Source organism: Acinonyx jubatus, chromosome A3 (assembly GCF_027475565.1).
Source record: "Acinonyx jubatus isolate Ajub_Pintada_27869175 chromosome A3, VMU_Ajub_asm_v1.0, whole genome shotgun sequence".
Lineage (NCBI taxonomy): Eukaryota > Metazoa > Chordata > Mammalia > Carnivora > Felidae > Acinonyx > Acinonyx jubatus.
This window is the reverse complement of record NC_069388.1, coordinates 71704945-71729754: the sequence shown is the minus strand read 5'-3', so window position 1 is coordinate 71729754 and position 24810 is coordinate 71704945. Positions and strand designations below refer to the sequence as shown.

Genomic DNA, 24810 nt, shown 5'->3' with positions numbered 1-24810 from the left:
GAATTCTTAATAACCTAGGGCAGCTTGAAAAAAAATCACTCAATCATTTTGGCCTTAGGATCAACAGTTCCCCAAATATGGACCTGGCTACCTTATGCAACGGTCAACTCCTAGGACATGTTTAAGTAGAGGTGAGCTGACCTTCCTGTAGAAGAGAAAGGGTGGGTGATTTTAAAGGGAACTATCAGGCCCCTGGGCTTCTGTCACAGGGCATGAGAAGACTTACCTGCCAGAGCCTTGATTCGGGACCGCTCAAAGAGCCTTGCGGAGCTGTTCTCATTGTCCCAGTCATCCACATCCCAGCGGTTGTTGACATCGCTGTACTGCTGTTGGATCTCAATGTTGTCATAGTCTGTGGCTACTGTGGTCGTCATCTTGAACTGTCTCAGCTGCTCCTCCACATCAGCTCCTTCTTACAGTTCTATGAGAAAGAGCAAGAAAATCCTATTTAGAGGTCAAAAATGCTCTGTGCTCCCATGAAACCTACTGGGATAAAGGTAAAGTAGACTTGTAGAACAATTCCTACATGTCAAGAACAAGTTTCTGGGGTAAATCAATGCTGGTTTTGAACTTGAGCACTGCCTCATAACACCTTGTGTGTGACCTTGGCTAGGTTATTTAACATCTCTGCATCTCAGTTTCCCCAACCATTAAAGAGGAAAGATACTCTCCACATTGTTCACAGGACTGAATGAGATGACACACACCCAACACAGGGTGAGTTTCTTCCCTCTTTGTAATGTTTAAGTTTTGCAGTTTTAAAGTTTTATTTAAGAACTAAGATGAACACCTAGGGCTTCTGAATGAACTCATTTACTTCTACTGTGTACCACCATAAACTATAATCTCTTTGCTTCTCCTAGAAATTCATAAAATGTTATATAAGAGAACAGATCATTTCACCTAAATATCTCATTTTCATATCAGAACTAACAGATGCCTAAGATCAAATGAAATAGTAAATGTAAGGCACCAAGGACTGTTCTGGTGCATAGGAGAGGTTCAAACAATAATGACTGCAATTATTTATATTATTGTTATTTACAAATTCTATGACCAATACCCATTTCTCAGGGACCCACCCAGGTCACAGTATTTTACAAGAACAAATAAGAAACAAGAACCTAGGCCTCAACTTTTGGTCCACTGCTGTCTTCACTTTATCAAAATACCCTCAGAGAATAATGAGAAATACATTCAGCTTATATAGCTTCTTCTCTCTTCAATACAACTATGATTCATCCACTGAACTAGAATGTACTTAGGACTCACTACGTGCTCAGCACTGTTTCAGATGCTAGGGATAACAGTAAACAAGATAAAGACTCAGTTCGGGGCACCTGGGTGGCTCAGTCAGTTGAGCCTCTGACTTCAGCTCAGGTCATGATCTTGCGGTGCGTGAGTTCAAGCCCCACATTGGGTTCTGTGCTGACGGCTCAGAGCCTGGAGCCTGCTTCAGATTCTGTGTCTCCCTCCCCCTCTCTCTGTCTCTCCCCACTCATGCTCTATCTCTCTCTGTCTCAAAAATAAATAAACATTAAAAAAAATTAAAAAAATAAAAAAAAAGATAAGGACTCAGCTCTAGTGAAGCATATGGCATAGCAGGAGGAGCTGAACAAAAAGCACACAAGAAAAGGCAAAATAGTTGAAAAAAAAATGAAAAGTGGAGTGATACAACACAGTCAATGATCAACCACACTGTATTATAAACCTCAAAGTTGCTAAGAGACTAGATCTTATTGTTCACACCACACACACACACACACACACACACACACACACACACACGGTAATTATATCACGTGACAGAGATGTTAGCTAATGCTACAGTGGTGATCATGTTGCAATACACATATATATCAAGTCAACATGTTGTTCACCTTCAACTTATATAATATTATACATCAATTATATCTCAATTTAAAAAAGAAAGAGAGGGGTGCCTGTGTGGCTCAGTCAGTTAACAGTCTGACTCTTGATTTTGGCTCAGGTCATGAACTCAAGGTTTGTGAGTTCAAGCCCCATGTCTGCTTGGGATTCTCTCTCTCCCTCTCTCTCTGCACAATGCCCCCTGCCCCCTCCCCTCAAAAATGAATGAATAAACCTTAAAAAGAGAGAGAGAGAAAATTTTGAGACTATTTGAGATTTGGTGGTCAGGAAAGTCCTCTCTGAGTCAGTATTTAAACTGAGATCTCAGTGTCAAAAAGGAACGAGTCATGCCCAGATCAGGAGCAACAGCATCGCAGGCAAAGGAGAGACTTTATGTTGAGAAGCAGGATAGCTTGTTGGGAGGAAATGAAGAGCTCAATGACCCAAATAATGACCCATCTTCGCTCAAACACAAACATTTGGATGGGAGTAAAATCCTGGATTCCCATCAGGTAGACACAATCAATTCCAACAATATAAACTTATCAGTAATTTTAAGACTTACATTAGCAACGTATTTAACCACATTTTATAAAAACATAAAAAAATTATAGAAAATTAAGCCAATAAGTATATTCTATTGATCTTACTGTTTGTTGCTGTTCACATTGAGTCATAAACCCCTTCAAAAAAAATCAATAATGTCATGTACCATTTGACCTTGGGAGATGGTTAATTTTCATAACTATGTTAATACCAAAGACTTTCGTAAAATTCAGCCTTGGAGGATGCCATTTCTATGGGGGAAAAATGTGAAAGTGGTATGAATTACAAATTTGTGAAAGCAGAGAAAGTGCAATTCAACCCAACCCATGGTGAAATCTAAACACTACATACCTCTCCAGATTCATGCTGGCTATTTGGTGCCACCTGCTGACCAATGAGAACAAGCCACACCACGGCCTCTAGGGCAGCTAACAACCTGTGCTCCATCCCACTACATCGGACTCCTGAGTAAGCCCAACTAACTGCAATCCTTTCCCCTCCGCAACCCTCTTCCTACCAATGACTTATCCCAAATTCAGCGACTGCTTTCCAGAAATTTCTCAACAAGCGTTAATCCTCCTCTAAGCTTTAAATAAGTCATTCAAAGCACATAAGTACGTCTTGTCCTAAAAATTCTTCTTTAATGGTGTTCTTTAATAACGTAATTTTCCCTTAAGACAAAGAGCAACGTGGGAAGCAAAAGCTCCTACTAGTTTGTGTACAAAAGAAATATTGATGCTATCACTTAATTCTTTTTTTTTCAATTGGTTCACTTGAGTGTCTAAGAACTTGGACATCGGGGTCACTTTTTTCTTTAACATATTCCATCTGTCCTAAGATAATATCTTTATCAAACAGCTGATTTTTCATAATGATGGAAGATGGAAGCTCCCCGCGTCCCCCGCCATACCAGGGCAATGTTAAAATGAAACATCCCAAACCCCAAAGGGCCACAGTGAAAGGGTGTTTCTAGGTTTTCAAAAACAACAACAGAGTAACCTGAGGATAAAGGGAAAGTCAGAGTCAAGGAAAGATGTGGATGAGTATGCCCATGACATGTGGATTCCAGAAAGCTCAGCACACTATAAACATTATTATCCCCCAGCCTATTTCAACAAGTGCCAGTGGAGGTGTCTCTAGTAGGTTATCTATAAAGGGCTAGATTTTCCTAAGGTGCTATCAGCCATGTGACCCCACAGCCAGTGAAGTAATCTGTATTTCTTAAATGGCTGTGGGGAGATTAGGAGGAGAGAAGAAAGGAGAGCTGGCCATCTTGGAACTCTGCCTAGTGGGTCCACCATTTGGAAAGCCTGAGATGGCTATATAAGGTTGGCATGAAACAAGACACTCTCCCCTCCCAGAGAAGGTTCCTCCCTGCCACTATGGGCTCAAGTAAGGGCCTGGATTCTCACGTGATCACCACAGCAGGAGCTCATTAAATAATCCCCAAATGAATAAAAATCAATAATATACTGGGTGCAGTAAGTAATACCCATGTTTTTGTGGCTAGGTTTGGGAAGATGGGTAAAAGTACATACCCACTTTCCCAGCCATGAGAGAGAGAGAGAGAGAGAACAAGGAATATATAAGAAAATGCCAAGACTTCTCAACAACGTTACTCGTCTGTAACCCTACATCCTATGAACTGGAATTTTCCAAAAGATACAAAAAAAATTCCAAAAGCTCATCATTTTCTGCTTCAGTAAGAAGACAATAATTTTATTTCTTTAAATTGGCAGACCAGTTTAGATCTAGATCTAGAAGGTGAAGAGGTTCCTACAGCTCTTACATGTACCACTATCAGGTCACAACCATCAAGAAAAAATCCAGAACATTACCATTCCAAGTTTTAGTAGTATTCCATTAGTTCACCTCTTTATTGATTAAAATTCTGTAAGTCAGTATCTCTCAAAGCCCAGAAGGAAAATACCGTATCTGTTAATTTTCCGAGATGCCAAATCTGTTTTCCATGTGACACCGGTATTAGATAAATGTACAGGTTTTTGTTTCTTATGGTTATCTCCAAGTTTCCTTCCACTGCCCTCTTCTGTTACTGTACAAAATCTCCCTTGGTGATGTTACCCACTCCCCAAGCTTTGGCTCCTTCCCTATGTTGACTGCTGCTCCCTGGACAGCTAAGTGCTAAAGATCACCAGGTCAGTGTCTAAAACTAAACCCCTAGTTCCTCCCTGCAGACCCTGTTTCCCTTCCATCACTCCCTCACTAAATGCCACCTTCCTTTTTTCCAGTTACCTCACCTTGCAGTCCCCATCTCCCCCTCTCTTCCCATCTTCAGCCCCCAAGGCTGCTGGTACCCCCTGAAAATCCCAAGAGTTAGCTTAAGCAACAGTTTCTTCTTTTTCCAGCAACTCACCTCCAATTTTAACCCCTAACCCTTTCCCCTACATTGCCACCAGAGGGAACTTTCTCAAATGTAAGTCCAATCATTTCATTCCTGTGACTAAACCCACCAATGTCCACCCCTTCAAATATGCCCAGAAACCTTTGAAGAGAAATGTGACTCTTCATGAGGGAGCTCTGACCAGCTCTCCAGCCTGGTTTCAATATTACTGTTCTAAGCTCTTGTAGCTCCTGAGAAAAAAAGTCAAGCTCTTGACTTACCAACAGGCTACCTGGAAACAGCTTTCTCCTCTTCCCACAAATCCTAGCTTAGGTATCACTTCATCCAGGAAGCTATCTCTTATCAGTTACCACCATTAGCTCCTGGTCTGAATTAAGACCACCTTAGATAAGCCTGCATAAGCCTGGGAGGGAGCTCCCAGACACCTTATACACCACTGACATATCACTTACCATACCATTATAAGACTGTTTCAAAATTACAAAACTTCTAGTTACTTACTGTTAATAGGCCATAGGCTCTCAAGGTCACGTTCCCATCTTACTGTCCTTGTATCTTCTCAACTCTTAGTGGAGTGCATGGAAACATTAAGTGCTTGCTAATTATTTATTTGTGGCTGGCTAGGTGGGTGGGAGACCGGTAGATGGAGGTCTGGAAGGTGAGGCAGATGTTACCGTCTTGACAGAGGTAATGTCAACTCAAGCTGCCATGCTAGTACCATCTCATCAGTCACAAAGGCCAAAATACATACTATTCTGAGCTATACAGATCTTCTAGGCATTCTGCTTTTAAGGAGGTCACAATTTTAGACTAGGCTGTTAATAAACATGAACAGATTTAATAAGGTACTTCCCCATGTACATTTTGAAATTTATGTTTCCCTTTTTAATTTAGTTTTTACCCACTAAAAGAATTTATTTTTTGTCTGAACTATTCAGATTTTACAAAGTAACAAGTAGAGAATAAATGGGATTTTCACTGGTAACACATACATACACACACACACACCCCTCCTTAATACTCAATTTTTAAAATTTTATTTGAGAGAGAGAGAGAGAGAGAGAGAGAGAGAGAGAGAGAGAGAGAGAGAGAGAAGGGCAGAGGGAGAGGAAAGAGAATCTTAAGTAGGCTCCATGCTGAGCTTCAATGTGGGGCTTGATCCCACGACCCTGGGATCATGACCTGAGCCAAAATCAAGAGTTGGATGATCAGGGGAATGAACAACCCAGGTGCCCCTTTAATGCCCAATTTTATATTAAATCCTCTAATAAATTAAATGAAAATGAAAAAAAGGTAACTAACAGTTGCCAATTCTTTTTGAAGATGAAAACCATATGCTAACAATTATTTTGGCAGAATCCATAGACTCAAATGTTCTGCAAACACTAAAAACCCTCCCACTTACTCCTAAAAGAGTTGACAAAGCATACAATGGATTTCTGGTATGCTATCTTTAAAAACAATTCTCCTCAGGTACTTTGAAGAGACAAAACTGTGTGTCTGACAATTTCCAGGAAGAGACCCAGGAGAGTTCTACCTCCATCCTCTCAACTATAAAACATCCACAGAAAGTAAGGCAGTCACACCCTGTTTGCAATGTGCCCATTGAATCATTCTGCAACATGAATAAAACAGCCAACAAAAAGGAATATCTGCAAGAAACCACATCTAGAACCAAAGTGAAGGATAAACTCAGCTAACCTATTGTTATTCAGGTTCATGGAGTTAGTTTCACAATAAGTCCCAAGACATCATCTTAAGTATTCAGAGTTCTCTGCTCACAAAACCAAGACATAAATGATAAGTTCTAGTGTGATAGCTAACAAAGTCACATACCCAGTTCCAGTCCTTTATAGAAGTATCATTCACTTCCTTTTTTTTTTTTTTAAGTAAACTCTATGCCCAACATTGGGCTTGAACTCATAACCTTGAGATCAAGAGTCATGCTCTACCAACTGACCCAGCCAGCCACCCCAGTATCATTCACTTTTAAAATGACCAGTTTTGGGAATGCAAGCTGGTGCAGCCACTCTGGAAAACAGTATGGAGGTTCCTCAAAAAACTAAAAATAGAACTACCCTAAGACCCAGCAATTGCACTATTAGGCATTTATCCACAGGATACAGGTGTGCTGTTTTGAAGAGACACATGCACCCCCATGTTTATAGCAGCACTATCAACACACACACACATATATGTATATGTATATATATATATGTGTGTGTGTATATATATATGTGTATATATATATATACACACACACACATACTCCATTGTGTGTGTGTACACACACACACACACACACACACACACACACACACACACTGGAGTATTACTCAGCAATCAAAAAGAATGAAATCTTGCCATTTACAAATACGTGGATGGAACTGGAGGGTATTATGCTAAGTGAAATTAGTCAGAGAAAGACAAAAATCATATGACTTCACTCATATGAGGACCCTAAGAGACAAAACAGACAAACATAAGGGAAGGGAAATAAAAATAATATAAAAACAGGGAGAAGGACAAAACAGAAGAGACTCATAAACATGGAGAACAAACTGAGGGTTACTGGAGGAGTTGTGGGAGGGGGGATGGGCTAAATGGGTAAGGGACACTAAGGAATCTACTCCTGAAATCACTGTTGCACTATATGCTAATTTGGATGTAAATTTTTAAAAATAAAATATAAAATTAAAAAAATAAAAATAAATAAAATGACCAGTTTACTTGCTGCTTTACAGGAATACACCAACTATACAAAAAGCATGATTCAGTTATACAAACAAACAATTCATAGAATCAGGCCATTTTGAGAGGGAGGTAAGCTCAGATACGTGTTTAATAACTACCCATCATTAACAAAGGTGGTCTTCAAATACTTTATACTAACTTCTGTCTGTTTTATTTATCAGTGACAGAATAGGTTAAAATCTCCCACTGTGAGTGTGGATTTATCAGATTTTCCTTGTAATTCCTTGGATACATACAAATACAAATCATATCTATTTTGTCTTCTTGGTGAGCTAATAACATGGAAATAGTCCATTTTCTCCCTAGTCACACATTAACTCTACTTCTTTGATAGTAGTATTTACCTGGTATATTTTTTCCATTCCACTCTTACCTTCTATAGTCATTTTGTTTTAGGTTTTAGTTATGCCTCTTATTTTTAAAATCTAATCCAAGAGTTTCTGTCACTTTGTGGACAAATATAATCCATTTATGTTTATTAGGATTACAGCCATATATGACATTTCAACCAACTTGTTTTCTATCTTAATTAAAGAAATGGGGGACCTGGGGCCCAAAGAGTTAAACAACTGGACCATGTCACAGCTGTGAGCCCAACATCCATAGTATCTTTGTCACCTCTGAATCCTGAGCCATAACTCAATCTAATTTTTAAAATGCAGAGAGCTGACGAGTTTAACAACCAAAGAAAATGCTAATAATACTTAAAATAGCTTAATTTTCATGCTGGCTTACTTTATGTGAGCATAGTGCTTTACTTACTTTTTCATTCAGTCCTTCCCAGGAAACCTTTGAGGAAGATATCATTATTAGTCCTACTTTATTATTTATTTATTTTTTTTAAAAGTAATCTCTACACCCAACATGGGGCTTGAACTCACAACCCCAAGATCAAGAGTTGCACGCTCTACTGATTGAGCCAGCCAGGCACCCCTATGAGCCCTATGAATAAACTAAGGCTTTGCTCCAGGTAGCAGAGCAAGGAAAAGAAGAAGCCAAGGGGATCTGAACCCAGTATATAGGACTCCACAGCCCATGTTTTAAATGAATGACTTAGCCTACATTTTGAAGCACAAACCTTTAATAGTGGTCTATATCAAAAAATATCTAATGGACTCAAGGTTCTTCAATAAATTAGGAAATAGATTAGCCCTCTTCAAAGTCTAATTAACTGCTTAAGGCAGCAAGTGACCTAAATGGGCCTCCAAAATTGTGCATTCTCAATGGAGGTGATATTCCTCCCAAAGAGTGAAAATTCATTTTGGGAATGGGGGGAAAATACTCTTTCCAATGTTAAGTACAGAGATATGGAGTATTTGTAGTATTAAAATTTCATGGATGGAAGATTAGGGGGAAAAAATGTCTAAAAGACTCCTGGTAGAGAAAAGGAATAATGAAAAAAAGGTTAAAAAGCACCATCCAAGCTAAGAGAAAACATGTATCACTTTTAAGTAAATGAAGACCTGAAGGCAGCCACCGAAGACAGGAAGACGAAGAACAATTTTTTTTTTTTGTAGAAAGGATTAGAATTTCATATACCAAAGGTCCTATTCATCATGTTTCTGATGTAAAAATTCACAGTGAGCTACTCTTCCCAAACACTAATGTATGTCCTTTAGAGAAATGATGATGGTTAAGCCACCTTCTCCCTACAACATTCTAAGAGTAAAAAGCACCTATCACAAACCTTCTGCTATAGACTGAATGTGTCCCCCCAACAATTCACATTAAATTGTAATGCCCAATATGGTGGTACTGGGAGGTGGGGTTTGAGGGAGGTGATTAGTGTCCTTATAGAACAGACACAGAGTATAACCTCACTCATTCTTCCAGGAGAGGTTACAGAAATGTGATAGCCATCTATGAACTAGGAAGCGGGTCCTCATCAGACACCAAATCTGCCAGCACCCTGATCTTGGACCTTCCAGGCTCCACAACCATGAGAAATAAATGTCTGCTGTTTATCTATGGTATTTTTTTTATAGCAGCTCAAAGGGACTTCATTCCCAATATTAAGAAATAACCTCTTTCCTACACAAGTAAAAGATGCCCCAAAAAGGCTGATACTTAGTTTTATGAACAAAGTCCTAGGAACAAATTTTATTTTTTAACATGGGCACGTGAAGCCAGGCTCTACTATTTGGAGGAGGAAATTTCCTTTCCTTATTGTAAAGGAAATTAATTATTTTAAAACATTTCACTAGCAAGCAATACATTGACCATAATTCATTTTATCTTAAAGCAATCTATTTAAAAAGTCCATCACTATGGCTTAACAATTTACATTACACAATGACCAACAACAGATTTCTACAACAAGGAGGAGTATAATGTAGGGGGGAAAACAAGGCATTGCTGTGACCTTCCTCTATTTTTTAGGGTAAGCTGCACAAAAACCAGTGGAATTATAAACAGAATTATTATTTGACCGTTTTAAATGAAAGAAAAATTCTTAATACACTGAATAGAAATTTATCCTCTTTTACTATTTGTAAATGAAATTTTTAAACAAAGTACCTAATTTATTTTCTCTGCCTACCTATGATATCACCCAATTCTAAATATAAATCTGCAAGCCCTGAAGGTTTTTTTAGAATAGCTTTATTTTGAAAACAGATCTAGACTAAGATTTTTTATTTTGAAAACAAAAGATTTTTTATTTAGAAAGAAAGCTTTTGCCATGTCTACCTAATATGCCTCAAAATCACTTAACTTGAATCAAACAAAAAAAATAATACAATAATTTCTACTAAACATATGGCTATCTTTATCGGCAGCTAAAGACCAAACTTCTTTTTGTCTCCTTACAGAGAGAAGCAATTAAAACTGAAATCATTAATTCAATGCAGACCTAACACCACGATCTGATATGATAGCCAGTGTGGGATTTCTGAGCCATTAGAAGTAACTATTTTGGTCTTACCCTTATTCCCAGACAGTTTTAAATTACATTAGAATATAGGCCTAATGGCACTGCTGCCAAACTGCTGATCCTGAATTTCAGTAAGTTTGGCATTTCACTGCCTTATTTGAGAAATATTCCTAAGTCAGTATCATGTGCGCCTAACCGGAACAATAGAGGAGCAATAATGTGCTTTCTATTTGGAAAGCAGAGTTTTCCTTCTAGAGTAGCCCATTGCCAAAATCCTCTGCAAATCTTATCAAGCGAAAATGAGTACCTCTATTTCCTGGAATAGTGATCAAATGAAGGAAATATATAAAATGGCAATGAAAAACAACACTATGGGAAATGATGAATGAGGCACACATACCCTAAGCTCCACGAGGGCCAGGATCCTCTCTGTTCTGCTTATTTTTATACCGCCAACACCAGCATCAGACTTAAGCCACAGCAGGTGCTCAAAAACAATTATGAATTAAAATGGCAGGTGCCAGGAGCAGTGTTAACTCCAGAGCAATTCTGAAACACAATGCTTTTTTCTGCCTAAATCAAATGTATCTTGGACCCCAATAAAATTCTCATTGTTACATATGTGGGAACCTTCTCTTCACTCAGTTTCATTTAGAAAAGGATCAGTTTTTACGAGAAGTTTGCTTTCAAATGTTACAAAATAAGACAGATCATATTTGAATAGGAATGGAGCAATCACTAATTTCACAATCTCATATGGGATAAATAAATACATGTATCTTATAATACGTAATGTTTTAAGAATCATTTCCCTTTGCAAAATGACCAAAACCCTAGGCTTGTCTAATACCCAAATTTCCAAAGGTTTAAATATCTCTAGTTAAGTTTTCTCAGAGAGAGGTTCAAACAATTTTCGTTGCTCAGGTTAATACTTTGGCAACAAGCCTTTCCCCTATGTATGCCTGGTGAATGTTTCCCAAAGCTACTTAGAAATCTGTAACCTTTCATATGAACAAAATGAGTAAAGGTTGGGCTATGATACTTGAAAAGGAGAATTGACATTAATTTCAGAAAATAACATTCAAATAATTGCCGTTTTAATATGATCAAACCTCTATTACAAAATTTGTTTAGAACTGATCAATTTGAAAAACTTATAAAAAAAAAAACGTTTAACAATTAATACAGGCTGAACTCCATTAGAATTCTGCACATTACTTTCAAAAGCTTGATTCCAAAGGAGCTCAGTATCAACCTTGGTAACAAAGGTCAGTTAAAGTAAATGTGGAGATCCATTTTGGATTTCTAGGATATTTAAACGTTGATATATGAGAAAAAGGAGTCACAGTGTTTGAAATGTTCCCTCAAGTTCAGAATGACAGAGAAACTCTCTGATATATAACTAAGAGCATGCATTTCATCATAGGAGACCAAACACAAGTACATCTACCACAGGGCCAGACCCTAACCTGACCAACTGAGTCAGCTCAGCACCCCACACCAAACTTCTCACAAAGGCCAAGATTAAAGCATGGCCTACCCAAAGCTACAGGGGCATGGCCCTGCAATTCAAATTTGCTATTGCTCAAATCACTTCAAAATGAAAATAAGGTCTCAGCTGGTGAAGTCCTTAATCAGGTTCAAGAGCAAAGGAAACCAGCAACTTTCCTTGTTCCCCCCAACAGCAGAAAATAGGCTTAAAAGAACAAGAACTAGAGCATCCAGAGCATTCCCTTTAAAAGCTCCCTATTGATATGATTTTGGAAACTGCATTTTTGAACTCCTCGCCTGAACAAAATCAAGCCTAGACTTTCATCTCCTTGAAATATGTTATTAATAAACCAGTTTTCTACTTCCCAAAATACCTACAACATAACATGCACTTTGTTTTTCCTGCTTCCAAATGCTTTCAAATAAGTTAGTTACTTCTTTTGCCAAACTCAGCAACAGAGTGAAGAATGAACAGGATGGTAGGGTAAATTAGAGAACTGGAGGCAATAAATCCTGTTAGCATTCTATGATCCTGTGCAGAGAGAAAATCAGGGGGCAGAAAATCAGGGGGTGACTGGATATTTAGGGATGTCTGAGTGAACTCTGATGCTGTCTTTCCTGCCATCAAACGCTAATGCCGACTCGAAAAGATTCCTGTAATTAAGGGAAGCTTACTAATCTCATTAGCAACAGAGCTACTATCTCTCAGTAACTCGTGATTTTAAAGACTGGGACAACAGAACCAGGTCAGCCTAAACATTACTTTCTCTAGGAAGCTCTTCTGAAGCTCCCAGTCCCAACCCATGGCCTCCTATTATATGCTCTTGTTGGTATCTTTTCCTCATGGCACATACCCATAGCGTTTAAGTAATTATATGTGTAATTATTTGTTAAATAACTATCTCACCTTCTATACTATACTCTCCATGAGTAGGGCATCTCTCTTTTTCATCAATGTATGCGTAGATATAATACCTAGCACATAGCAGATAATAAACATTTAATAAATAAACTTAAAAAAATTCTTCACCTTCCACGAGTATTATAAGCACTTTCCCTATGAAATCTGCTGTATCAAGAAAAAAAAATGTCCAGTGTATTGAATGGTAAATTTTTTCAAATTAAAGCAAAACTCAAACAAAATCTGAATAAACTCCTAAGTGATCAAGAATTATCTGCATAATTTTACTATATTTACATTAAAACTTTTAACTTCCCTGACTGACCAAGAAGAAAAACTTCAAAATGACAACTTCAACTTCAAATTACAGAGGTTAATTTCCTCAGTAAAAACTGCATTGTCGGCTGAAGAGCCATAGTCAAAGGGTGCCAAGTCAAAGATGAAAAGTGTGGTGGGTCAGGTCCATAACCCAGGGCCCAGACAGAAAGTATACCTAGAAACCTCAGAAAGTATACTTAGCACAGTGAAGGACATCAGACAAAGAAGAGACTCAAAACTGTTCAAAAACACAATCGGTACTCCATTTTAAGTACCCAAAGTTGGAAGAGGTAAAAACTGACAGCATTCCAAAGAAAATGTGGTAAGCTCAGGGGCACCTGGGTGGTGCAGTCGGTTGAGGGTCCGACTCTTGGTTTCGGCTCAGGTCATAATCTCACAGTTCATGAGTTCCAGCCCCACATCGGGCTCTGCACTGATGGCGTGGCTGTTGTGATTCAGATTCTGTCTCTCCTTCTCTCTGCCCTCCCCCACTTGTGCACTCAGGCACACGCACTCTCTCTCTCTCTCAAATAAATAATTAAACTTAAAAAAAAAGATTTTTAGAAAATGTGGTAAGCTCAACATGAAGTGCCAGCAAAAGACAGTACAAACATGGGTGGCTTGGTTGTTAGAAATGAAGTCATCACCCCAGGGCACTGACCAACTCTAGAGTGCTGAGAAGCGAGTAGCCAGGTTGGAAGACACCTGGAAGTCCAGGCCCAGGAGCCAGGACCTCACAGGGGAACAAGTCTTAGAGGGACATAAGGCATCTACCCTTAAGAAGAGCTTCAGGAGCTCTCATGTGGGCACTGGCACAAACTCCTTGGCAGACAGGGAGCAACAAATTCATAGTGACTCAGGGTTAGAAGGCACTTTCTAACAACTAGAGCTCTCCAAAAAATGCAGAGGGTTGGCCAGAGAGCAGGGAGCTCACCTTATCACCAGCAGTTCACACAGGGTGGGGGAAGTACCATATGACAAGGAAGCTACAGAGGAAACCAAGTACTGTGTGGGAAGCTGGGCTACATGAATGCTAAGATCCCTTCCAACCAGCAGGCCCCTAAGATTTGGTTAACCACAAAGTACTTACCATTCTTACAACCAGTACACTGTAGTAATAGTACAGTACTCAAAACTTAGTTCCCAAGGTATGCACGATACTCTCTCTTGGATGGGGCTTAAAGGATATTTCAAGAGAATGACTTTTCCATTCCTATTTTTAACATGATCTCTGTTACCTTAATTATAGCCATTCTTTGTGTTTCCATATAAGTAAAGTATTTGCATTCTCTTTAAAACAAAAGTATTCTTCTGCAAACATTTATAAATATTTTCATTGAGTTGCACAACCCCAGTAGAAAAAAAAAATTGGCAAACAGTTTTGAAACTGGTTTTTACTTTTTTTTTTTTTTTTAAGAGAGAGTGTGAGAAGGGAAGAGAGGCAGTGGGGAAGAGAGAGAGAGAGAGAGCAAGAGAGAATACCAAGCAGGCTCCATAGTCAATGCAGAGCCTGATGAGGGGCTAGATCCCATGACCCTGGGTTCATGACCTGGGCTGAAATCAAGAGTTGGATGCTCAATTGACTAAGCCACCCAGGCTTAGTCATTTTGATGAAAACATTAAAGTGCACCACTGAAAATATTTATCAAAACAATTATTTTATTAGGCAACTTTATACTTTTATTAATACCATAATGTACCAAGTAAAACCCATGTTCATAAAAAAAAACCTTTATTTAATTAGAAAATACTGCCTATGCTGGCATAACATCTCTGTGACCCAAAGCATATTATTGAGTCTGGGACGGTTCTTTGCAAAATGTAGAGACATTCCTGATGCCTAAATGTATGTATAAAAGTTTTTATTTAATAAAGTCAGAATGTCAGAATATAAAACAGCTTGTGCTTCATAAACCCTCTGTTTACACTGCTTAAATGAAAACCTCTCTTTACTTCTTCAGTTTTGGGAGAAGGGTGCTGCATTTCAAATAGATTCCTTAATAAAATTACTCTGTGATCCCCCGATCAGATTTTAAATTCATCAGTCCCATCTACTGTACTTAAAAGTCAATGGACACATATCCAGTATCCAGAATTGGTCATTTTCCAGCTAAGTCCTGACATAACGAGAGTGACAAACCAGATCAAATAACCAAGGTACCAAATCAGCTAGAGAACTGGTTTTGCTATGGCTGTTTTAAATGCAGTTCCTAGATGTGTCCTTTTCTCACCCGTTTTCTAGAGGCAGATCACGACTGCACCATAACATTTCTGAAAAAAGTGAATACATTTGGAAGCATTAAGAAAGTGTGGGAAAACTTCACTGTAATCATACTCAGCTATGGGATGATGAAGAATTAGTCATTTAGCAGCTTTTCTGCCAGAAGTTGGCTGGTTTTGCTTTCTGGTGATGTACATGTGTTTTTGATACTGCCATTTTGCTCAAAAAGGGTTGATATGTTCAAAGACTAGGAATGAGACACCTGTTTGTGAGAGCAAGGATCAAAATGGTGACTTACAAGAATGGTCATTGCCATACTTATGGAGATTTCTTGCCTGTAAGCCTTGGATACTTTTAAATTCTGCTAAATCCCTCAGACCCTCCAGGGGGGAGGAGTAGGCAGCCAGTGTCAGAGATTTCTTTAAAACACATCTTGCCTCACTGGAAGACAACAGGGAGGGTATTGATCTGCTTAGTTTGCTCTGACTGCAAAGGCACTAAGCAGGTGGGCAGAGACCCCTCACATTATGGAAGGCAGCCAATGGTTTACACAGTCTACTAAAAACTAGCCAAGTTCCCATGAGATCCTTCTATCTTCAAATGGAGCATGCAAAGAAATGGAGTATAAGACATCAGAACGGAGACTCCAGTCTTGGGGGCAGGTGAGACTGGTTGACCAGGATCCAAAAATGCCTTTTTTTTTTTTTTAATTAATCAGCTCAGTAAAGTACGCTCTACAGGGCAAGAAGATTTTTGTAACTTAGCAATCGCTGACCAGAAGACTAAAACATACCCCACTGTTAAAACCCCTCTCCGTGTAAAATCTAGAGTGACTACTGTGCCAGGAAATATGCCAGCTACACAGCCAGGGAGTATCAGTGTTCCTCTTGCCTCATGACCACAGAGGGAACACGGCAGTGACATCAAGTGCATTCTCCTTGAGATGAGCTGGCTGATGTACTAACTCAGGAGTCTGTGCAGAGGTCTCTCTTCATTCTTAATGAGGACAAACCCAATCAGCATTGGTCCTCTTCAATGAGACTGCTCACCACTCCCACACACTCTAGGAACCTCCCTCAAGAAGTTCCAGAAAGTTCCTGCTAGCCAGCTCCACAGGCTTTACAAATGAAGGAGGAGACCCTCCCCCTTGCTTTCAGTGTACATTCCAAGAAGAAAACACACACATACACACACACACACACACACACACGTGCACACACACCAAAGCCAGAGGTTACCTTTGGTTTTGCAATGAGATAGATTTTTCATTAACACATCTCTGTCTGACTTCAGACTAAGTCCATTAATCTTTATGTACAGAACTTTGCAGAAAAAGCAGGCTGGGAGCCTGCATGCATACACGTCCCAGCCCCAAAAGGTATTCTCTGAAGTGAATATTTATTTCATTTCCTCTAAATAGCAGGAGGGATCTTGCATCTCTGCCATGCCTCTGTTGCCAGAAATAGCAATGTCAGGAGCAGCCCTCTCTGATGTAAACCAACTCCTCATGGAGGAGGGGCGGGCAGGTACAGCTAGACCATTCTATCAGCCTGACCATCCCACAGCGCTAAATTGATGCCAGCTGTCCATTACTGTCTACATTCCTTAGGTCTCTGGAACCTGCTCCTGACAAGAATAACAAACCTTCACCATCAGCTTCCAGATGATAGCAGAGGTGAGGCCTTCAGGGCTAAAAAGCAGAAAACCACCAGCTTCCCCATCACAGCTACTGTCTCTCATGGAAAGGAGGGGGGTATTTCAGAGGCCGGTGAGTGTCTTTTAGATAAGAGATGAATGAATTTTCTGATTCATGTCCTGAAAGAAAAATGCATTTTTATTTTCTTCATTTCTCCAAGTTTTACATTTGGAAATGGATGCTGTCATGTTACAAGAATCAACAGCAGGTCTGGAAATGAACCAAGGCCCTTTAATCCAGTCTTGCTTTAAAATGCAAGTGGTTTTCAATCAAACATTCCAAAATATGCTAATGATCACCTGCAGCACAAATTTTCAGGGAGCTGTAAACACTTAACCAAAAATGTGATCAAATTTTTCTCAAAAGTCTCTATGCACAAAAGTCACTCCATATCTCAGCTTCCTCTTGTCTCACAACTCCCCAGCCCCTCCGTTGTACTCTCCTCTCCTCAGAAGCTTCATCTCCCAAGTAGGCTGCGCCACATGTGCCCTGTGTTGGGCCAGGGGGCAAGCCAGGTTACCACCCTCCACTGTGCACAGACCTGACCAAGTGGCCAGCAGAAGTAGGCAGGTAAAGAGAGCATTTTAGACAAAGCCTCCAACACAAAAAGTCACGGACCAATTCAGAGTCCAGGGGTCCAATCCCTCTCTTTGATGCTGCAGACCTGTACCTTACTGTCCAGTCAGGTTAGCACTTAATTGCTTTAAACTACCCTTAATGGATACAGGTAGCATTAGAAATTGTCAGTTATCCAGAACACTGCCTAAATAATCTCTACTATTCCCTAGAGAATAGTAATAGAGAAAGAGGCTTCTAAGATATGCAAATGTGACCAGCTATACCAAAGACTTTCTTCATAAACAGCAACTGGTCTGGAAGCTGCCATCTCATTTTAGCTAATTGCAAACCTATTTGTTTCTGGAAAAAACAGAACAAAACAAAACAGAGAACCTGAGGCAGTTTATCATGCCTCTCACTGAGGAATGTGGTAGCTCCAGTGGGGAAATAGAGGGCAGTTTCTACTTGGATGAAAGGGACAGGCTGATCAATGCTTCATCCTCCTTAATGGGGTCCTACCCTCTGTAGCAGCTTGGCCGGGCTCTCCATAGGGGACAGACGCCCAGGAGATCACCAGAGATCCAGAATCAGAGACTGTGACATCCCTTCCGGAAGCCAATTATCCCACATTTATGTCAGTCCCAGAAGGGGCCTTAGGACAGGTCACCTCAAGGTTCAGGGCCTCAGTTTCCCCATCTGTAAAGAGAGAGGTCCAGACTGGAACAGCAGTTTCCAGCCACACATCACAATCCCTCGCGGTAATTCTGTGACTTAATTAGGCTCAGATGTGGGTGGGCATCGGGACCTTTAAAACTAAGGGCTGAGATTTACTGATCAAATAGAGGCCCTTCCCGCCTAAAGGAAACAAAAGCCTTCCTAAGCCTCAAACGCAAGGGAAATCATCTGCACTCCTCCCCACTTAGGGTGGTGGATGGAGAGGAAAAAGGTGAGCTCATCACAGCGTTAGGCAAGTCTGTCAGAGAAAGGGGCATCTCCAGCCAGCCCCATCCTGAGAACACCTGATAAACACTGATGTTGCAGCCTGCTTGAATGTTCTAGGAAGTTTCCAGTCAGTTCTAAAATTTGGACACTGTATTTGGGATTTAGATGTTCTTCCCTCTTGCTGCCTGAAACATGAGTCTCACAATAAAGTATCTTTAACGAAAATTTTGTGGTTATTTAAGTCTTTAGCTAACAAATGAGACTCCTTGTCATTTGTTTTCTTTTAAAACAAAGAACTGGCTAAAACATTCGTTCATTCCCTCATTTTTAGTCTATTATAGACCACAGAAAAGTACAAAACAAATTCTAAGAAATGAACAATTAACATAACAAAAAGTGAAAAGAATTATAATACCAAGATGCCAAAAATACTGATTACATTTAAATTACTATTTGCTCTTTCATCTGGAAAACATATTCTCCATTGGAAAGTACCCAGTGTAACAGCTGCATTGCTTTTTCAACTTTCACAAACACTCTCAAAGTTAGCCAAACTCTGTGTTGGCTGCTGTCCAGGGTTTTATTGTTATGTACTATTAGTTCATAGTGAGAAATGTGGGCTAAGGAAAAGAGAAGGTGAAGGAACAACAGGGCTTCATAATCATGTGCAGATGTGAATGTTTCCGAAGGTTTATCTGCCAGAAAATGCCCCATATTACTTCTATTACCTGTAGCCTTAATTAGTTTAATTAGATAATTACAAATGTTGTGTTTTTAGGACATCATTTAGAGACTTAACTTTAAACAATTTTTCTTCTGTCAGTGGCTGACATTTTAATACTTTTCGTATGTAAAGCAAACCGGTCCATTCTCTTCCCCTCCCTCCACTTTTTAGCAAGTGCTGAAAGCGAATCGAGAGGCAAACCAACAGTCAACCTGCCTTCGTATGTCCACTTGTTGTCAAATCAATTATGGTTCAAAAGCCTCTCACTTTTAGTAGTTTATAAATGTTGGGACTTTATATTATTATTTTTTTAAGTTTATACAAACCAATGTAGTGACAATGACATGGTCCAGCAGAGACTTTTCAATCTCATGAACCGGTTAAGTTAAACAACCAACCAAAAAAAATGGAGCAACCAACAAGGGTTTTGACTTTTATTTCGTTAAGGATAAAAATTAAAACAAACCCCAAACTACTAAATCATATTGCCACTATCTTATAAATAAGATCCCAAATAGGAGAAGGATCATCATCTGAGAATTGAGACATCAATCCTTTACATAAGAGAACACACAGTAACCTCACATCCAGGTTCATGAAGCAGGAAATGAGCGGCTCAAGTCACACCTGGCCCTACAGGTGCAATGGGAAGCATGAGTCAGCAGTAAGAAGATGAGAGCTGAAAGCGCAACTCGCCAGCCAGGAGCAGGCACAGCCGCTGCAAGTTTCTGAGTCTACACCGAAACATTTACTCACCCTACACTTCTATAGTCCTATCCCAATCTAAAGTTCCATATCCATCATATGAGAATACTCTGCTAGAACGTTACCTATTTCATTAGGATGAGGAATAAAAACAAGGTCTCTTTTGTCCCACAATGTTTATCTCCAGCACCCAGCATAGCACTTGGCAAAAAGTAAGCACTCATCTCCATAGTATTTAAAGGGTTTTAAGAAAATTGCACTGATCATTGATGCTTGGGAGCTTCTTGAAAGAAAATACAATGTGGATCGGGCTTTAATTTTTAACTTTATAGAGGTATGTATATTTGCATCATTTAACACATACATAGCTCTGTGTGCTGGCCTAAGCCTCAAATAACCTTTATGAGGTAGGGACTATTATCTTTTGTATTTTATGGATGAGAAAATTATGGCACAGGTCAAAGGTCAAAGGTCAAAGCTAGTGGAGTTGGGATTTGAACCCAAGTAGTCCAGATTGTGAGTCTACTATCCTATGCCATCCAGTATGGTTGCAACAAGCCACATGTGGCTATTTAAATAAAATTAAATAAAATTTAAAATTCAACTCCTCAGTCCTAGCCATATGCACATGTGGATCATGGCTACAGTATTGAACAGCACAAACAGAGAATACTTTCATCACTGCAGAAAGCCCCATTGGAGGCACCAATCTATGCTCTTAGGCAAAATTCTATTGCTGCCTCCTTGATTTGGGTTTACCTCCAGACCTAAGGTCCCATCTCCAGGCCTAACCTAACCTAATAAAACAACACAAAGGGTTTTTCCAATAGGGACTCTAACACCTTCTCTTTAAGCAAAAATACATAAAAGCGAGTTGACAGCAGCATGACTCTTGACGAATGTCTTCAACAAGAAAGCCAACCAGAAACTCTTTTTTTTTTCCCTTGTTATTCTCAATTCTTCTCTTGGCAGGATGTTTGCAGAATGGTCTCTGGCTGTAAACTCACTGGCACACACTTGCACCTGTCCTGCTGTGAAAGACTGAAACCCTGTATTTATGGATTTTGTAAGCAGAGTTCAGCCAGAGGGTAGCCATTCCCAAAATTCAGTTCTCAAAATATTTACAGATATTTTTCAAAATGAACCACAGAAGGTTCTTTCTGTAACATAAAAAAGTTCTTGATATCAAGGCAGCTTTTAAGTTCTATGTCTTGGAGAAGGATTCATGGTGAGCTGCCATGAAGGTGGGGGGGTTGGCTGGGGAGGTGTTAAGATTTCTGCCAATTCCCGAAATAGTTACACTTTTAAGAAAAAGGCAGTTGTGAAAGTTCAATCACCCTAAGAACAGTAACACACTGAATCCTTGTTCAATACAACATCCGAATCCACAAGGACTTGAGGGAAGATGAAACCCTGGAGAGGTAAATTCCGGTAGGACAAAAGTCAAGTCCTAGCACCAACAGCCATAACAATAAAGAAGTAAAGAGGAAAACTTATAGGGTGGAGCGAGTCTCACGGGAAGAGGAAAGGTACTCAAGTGGGCTTACACGCGGGCTGGAGAAACCAAACAAATTCATAGCTCTGCTATGGCTGGACTTCCCAGTTGTAAAATTCTGCTTCTGCATCTGTTAAATGAAAGATATTCATCATTCCTCTTCCTTCTTCTCCTACTTATTTTCAGAAAACCCTAGAGGGTTCCCCACAGAAACTTCAGGGGTTCCTTGAAAGGACATGCATTCTCTGGGTCAAAAGAGGACTAGTTTCTCCGGCACTACAGAAAACAGAGGAAGCCAGGTATGCTGGCTCCTCATGGAGAGCCAAATACCCACAACCAAGAGCTCAAAGTGGACACAGATGTTGGATCCTCATGTTCCACACTATATGTTTACCCCTATTTACTATTTCCTCAGCACCTATTTCTGTAAACACATGCCCAAATCATCTCCAATAGCTGAGCAATTTTCTACATTATGGATATGCTATAATCTATTTAACCAAGTCCCTATAAGACACAACTTAGGGGACAACTATGCTCAGTATTTTTTTTTTTTATATAAATGTGGTAATATCATTGTAACCTTGCCCATTATTTTCTTAGGATAAATTTCTAGAAGAGCAATCTATTGCCCTACAGAAAGGCACTTTCCCACCAGGATTATTATACAAGAGGGCCTGTTTCCCCTCTCCCCTGATCAGCCTCCTCAAGTGTTATGGTTAAGTGATCTTAACCATAATACTATAAATTAGTATTGCAGTATTATTTTAATTTGCATGTCTGTGTGCACGAATGACGTGACACTGAGTATGTTTTCATAATCTAAATGAATCACTTATTTGGGTAAGCTACTAGCCTCTCTGTGCTTCAGTTAATTTATCTGTAAAACAGAAATAATCATTGAATCTATATTCCATAGAACTGTTTTGAGAATCAAAGGAAATAATGCACATAAAATATTTACAATACATGGAACATTAAAAAAAGTTAACTATTACTGTTATTTATACTTTTTAACTTATTTCTGGTATTTATTACTTTTTAACTTATTTCTGATAAGGAAGAAATCTTCCTTTGAAACAACAGAATTCACATCAGTGGCTGCTTTTTGCGAACAGCACAGATGAAATAATTATCACTGGATAACAAAGAACCACTGTATGTACCCATGTGTAATTCTAGAAATGGACCTCCCTCCCCTTCATTTGGTTTTAACATCCAGTAGACCAAGGCTATTTTTCTGTAACGTTAAAAAAAAAATACATGTTTGAATAAAATTTTAATAAACTACGGATTCTTTATTTTCCTTTTTAAATAAAATCCTCATGTTCTCAGAATTTAAAAAATGTTTTAACAACAACAACAAAATTCCCAAAAAGAGCTTGGTTAAATAAATAATGATACACACACACACAAACACACACACACATATATATACACAGACACACACATACACATATATACACACACGCTCACATACATAAAAAATATGTAGACTTTCAAGCCTAAAATAAAAACAATGATATTTTATAGATATATGTAAAATATGGAACAATTATCAGATGAAATAGCAGGTAACAAAATGAGTATGTTATGATTCTTTTTTTTTTTTTTTTGAAAACATACCTTTAGCTGGAAGAGTATACACCAAAATGTTAAAAGTTAGCACTGGCTGGTGGTATGAAAAGCAATTTAATTTTTCTTTAAAAAAAAACCCCTATTTTTCTTAGTTCCTACAAAGAACACTTTGATTTTTGAAATGAAAAATTTTAAGTATTTGTACAGGTGGGATTCCAATGTGGTATGCAGTTTCTTGGACAGAGCAGAGCCTGGCAAGATAGTCCCCTCTTGGATAACAAGGTTCTCTGGCAGGAACATTTTTTGGACTGGGGAGTAGCATCTCCTATGGGTTCCTTGAGCTCTGAACCTGATATTCTTGCCTCATTTTCCCAGATATGGGCAAGGGCTTTGAGCTGATTTTGTCTTTCCCCCTACTTACCAGCTATCAGTGATGCTCCAGGGCTTTCAACACTGGTCAAACTCTCCGATAAGCACACAAGGCCTCTGCTTTCCCCCAGTCTCATCCCCTGGAATGACCACATATACCTTCATTCCAGACATTCCCAGATTCAGATGTAACACCCCTCTCTCCTAATCAGCTCAAGATCACCTCCTGCAGGTGTCTTCATTGTACCCCTATGCCCATATCTAGCACAGCATTCTGTACCCCAGACTACAATGCTGGCCCATTCTTGCCCACGTTCTTGACTTTGAGTGGGTTGGGAGGGATGCAAAAGAGTGGTAGAACCAGTAGGCAGGAGGAGAGGGGACTTACTGAGGTATAGCTGACATGTAAGAAATACAATGAGTGCTTGCTTTGGCAGCACATATACTAAAATTAGAACGATACAGAGAAGATTAGCATGGCCCCTGTGCAAGGATGCCATGCAAATTTGTGAAGCGTTCCATATTTTTCCCTCTTACACTGTTGGTGGGAATGCAAATTGGTGCAGCCACTCTGGAAAACAGTGTGGAGGTTCCTCAGAAAATTAAAAATAGACCTACCCTATGACCCAGCAATAGCACTGCTAGGAATTTACCCAAGGGATACAGGAGTACTGATGCATAGGGGCACTTGTACCCCAATGTTTATAGCAGCACTCTCAACAATAGCCAAATTATGGAAAGAGCCTAAATGTCCATCAACTGATGAATGGATAAAGAAATTGTGGTTTATATGCACAATGGAGTACTACAGGGCAATGAGAAAGAACGAAATATGGCCCTTTGTAGCAACGTGGATGGAACTGGAGAGTGTGATGCTAAGTGAAATAAGCCATACAGAGAAAGACAGATACCATATGGTTTCACTCTTATGTGGATCCTGAGAAACTTAACAGAAACCCATGGCGGAGGGGAAGGAAAAAAAAAAAGAGGTTAGAGTGGGAGACAGCCAAAGCATTAGAGACTCTTAAAAACTGAGAACAAACTGAGGGTTGATGGGGGGTGGGAGGGAGGGGGGGTGGGTGATGGGTATTGAGGAGGGCACCTTTTGGGATGAGCAATGGGTGTTGTATGGAAACCAATTTGACAATAAATTTCATATATTGAAAAAAAAAAAAGAAATACAATGAATGGCACATATATAAATTACACAGTTTGAGAAGTTTCGGCATATGTATACACCTGTGAAGCCATCACCACAATCAATGAGCACATCCATCGCTCCAAAAAGTTTCCTCATACCCCGCTGTAGTCCATCCTCTTGTCCCACCTCCATGTATTCACACCCCCCCACCCCCCAGACAACCACACATCTGCTTTCTGTCACTATAGATTAGTTTACATATTCTCTA

General features: G+C 39.4%; 1 protein-coding gene and 1 non-coding gene across 4 annotated transcripts in view; one reads left to right on the top strand and one right to left on the bottom strand.

Moving 5' to 3' along the window:
• Positions 1 to 24810, bottom strand: part of SPTBN1 (spectrin beta, non-erythrocytic 1) — a 198318-nt gene that overhangs the window by 143152 nt on the left and 30356 nt on the right. For all 3 annotated transcript variants that reach the window (XM_027072443.2, XM_015074694.3, XM_053200601.1), the window contains exon 2: positions 227 to 421. In XM_027072443.2, coding sequence (XP_026928244.1) covers positions 227 to 374 — 148 coding nt within the window. In that variant the 5' untranslated portion in view covers positions 375 to 421. The remainder of the gene's footprint in view (positions 1 to 226; positions 422 to 24810) is intronic.
• On the top strand, positions 23823 to 23929 carry LOC113603316 (U6 spliceosomal RNA). The gene has a single exon (XR_003424895.1). It is a non-coding gene; the product is annotated as a U6 spliceosomal RNA (small nuclear RNA).